The following is a 1,891-nucleotide window of genomic DNA, read 5'->3' as shown; positions in this document are numbered from 1 at the left end:
GAGGCCCAGGATGCCTCAGGGGAAGGGCCGCAGCTCAGGGCATGAGTGGGGCCCAAACTCCAGTCCATGAGGGGCTCAGGGCCAAGCACAGGGCAGTGTGTGAATGTATATGAGTGTGTGTGTATGAGTGTGTGTGTGTATATGAGTGTGTGTATGCGAGTGTGTGTGTATGTGTGTGTGAGTGTGAGTGTGTGTGTGTGTGTGAATGTGTGAGAGAGAGTGTGAGTGTGTGTGTCTGTCAGGCCTAAGGACAGGGTCGGGGTGGGTGGGAAATGCATACAGGCGTCTGGTCTGGAGGAACTTCAGGGTTTGGGAAGGAGGGAGCAGGAAGGCAGCTGGGAGGGGGGTGGGGTGGGAACGCCCCAGCCAGGGAGCCGTGGCTGCGCTGAAGCTGGACAGAGGCGGAGGGGACTGTCCCAGGCTGCCTCTGACCTGCCTACATGAGCCTCCCCAAGCTGCTGTTCGAACCTCTCCCTGCCTCTCGGGCCGCATCTGACCGCTGACCGCTGTGCCCAGTGACCGCCTCGCCTCCAGGCAGCAGTGCCCAGGAGTCGGGGTCTGGACCTCTGGCTGCCCTGCCGCTCCCTGGAAGCCCAGGAGGGGCTGGTGTGGCTGACCCAAGGCCCCCGCCTCCAGGAGGCCCTCCAGGAGTTTCCGGCTGCTGAGCCTCCCGGTTCAGGTTTGCCTGACACCCTGTGGCCCGGAGGGTGCGTGAGGCAGCGGCCCTGGTGCCACTTCCCGGCAGTGAGGCTGTGAGTCAGAGGAGTCACCTACTCTCGGAAGACGGGGGGACTTCCTGAGGGCAGGAAGCCCAAGTTGGGCCCCAGAGAATACGCAGTCTGACTGGGCGGGCGGGAGGCTTTGTAAAATGCAGCCTCGCCATCGCCATGGCCATGGGGAGGGCTGCCCTGGAGCAAAGGCCTGGACCAGCCGGGCTCCTGCCGCCCGGGCAGCTGCTGGGAAGTGATCTGGGGAATCTGGACCCAGACACACGAGTTCGAATCCTGCGTCTGCTGCTTCTATGCTGGGTGAGACCCGTTTCCCCTCTGCAAAACCGCACAGGAGTGATAACGCCTCCCTCCCAAGGTTGTGAGAATGAAACAAGAACACGCAGCCGGCCGGCGTGGCTCAGTGGTTGATCAGCGACCTAGGCACCAGGAGGTCAGGGTTCGATTCCCGGTCAGGGCACACGCCTGGGTTGTGGGCTCCATCCCCAGTCGGAGGAGGGCGTGCAGGAGGCAGCCAGTCAAGGATTCTCTCTCATCATGGATGTTTCTCGCTCTCCCTCTCCTTTCTTCTCTGAAATCAATAAAAATACATTTTTTAATGAAAGAACATGCATATAATAAAGTATTTTGTTCACGTCCATGGCCCATAAGCGTGGTCTCCCCCCTGCCCCCCTCCTCATTGGTGGATGGACGGGGAGAGAATGCCCAGGACGTGACCCAGGCCGCCTGCTCTGGGCCAAGGACCTACCAGCTCCTGCAGCTCCCTCTAGATCCACAGGGAGTGGAAGGTGCAGGTCCCACGGGGCCTCCCTCCCCGCCTCCACCTGCAGGTGCCCATCCTGCTCTCCATCAGGGGAGGGGGTGATGGTGATGTGCCCTTGAAGTTATCTTTGTTTTTGTGTATAAGGGATCTGGGCTCCCGGATGGAGCAGGGACCGGTGGGCTGGGTGGGGAGAAGGGGAGAGAGGCCGGCACCCCGGGGTACACCCTCAGACCCCGCCCCGCACCCTCGCCCCAGTCGCTCACGTGGTTTCATCATCCCCGGGTGATGCAAGAGGCTCGGGGCCAGGCTCCCCATCCTCCCCACCCCCACCCCAGAGAGCTCCGTCCACATCTGGGTCCTGGGCTTGGGCCCCAGCCCAGGAAGGGCGCTGGTGGACACG

General features: G+C 62.2%; 1 protein-coding gene across 1 annotated transcript in view; it reads left to right on the top strand.

Annotated features, from left to right (window-relative positions):
* Positions 1-887: 887 nt before the first annotated feature.
* KIF21B (kinesin family member 21B) overlaps positions 888-1,891 on the top strand; it is a 74,244-nt gene continuing 73,240 nt past the window's right edge. The window contains 1 exon segment of the mRNA XM_015568449.1: positions 888-1,028. Coding sequence (XP_015423935.1) covers positions 888-1,028 — 141 coding nt within the window.

This window comes from Myotis davidii, unplaced genomic scaffold (assembly GCF_000327345.1).
Source record: "Myotis davidii unplaced genomic scaffold, ASM32734v1 scaffold685, whole genome shotgun sequence".
Taxonomy (NCBI): domain Eukaryota; kingdom Metazoa; phylum Chordata; class Mammalia; order Chiroptera; family Vespertilionidae; genus Myotis; species Myotis davidii.
Note: the sequence above shows the minus strand (reverse complement) of the source record. Positions and strands in the feature narration are given on the sequence as shown.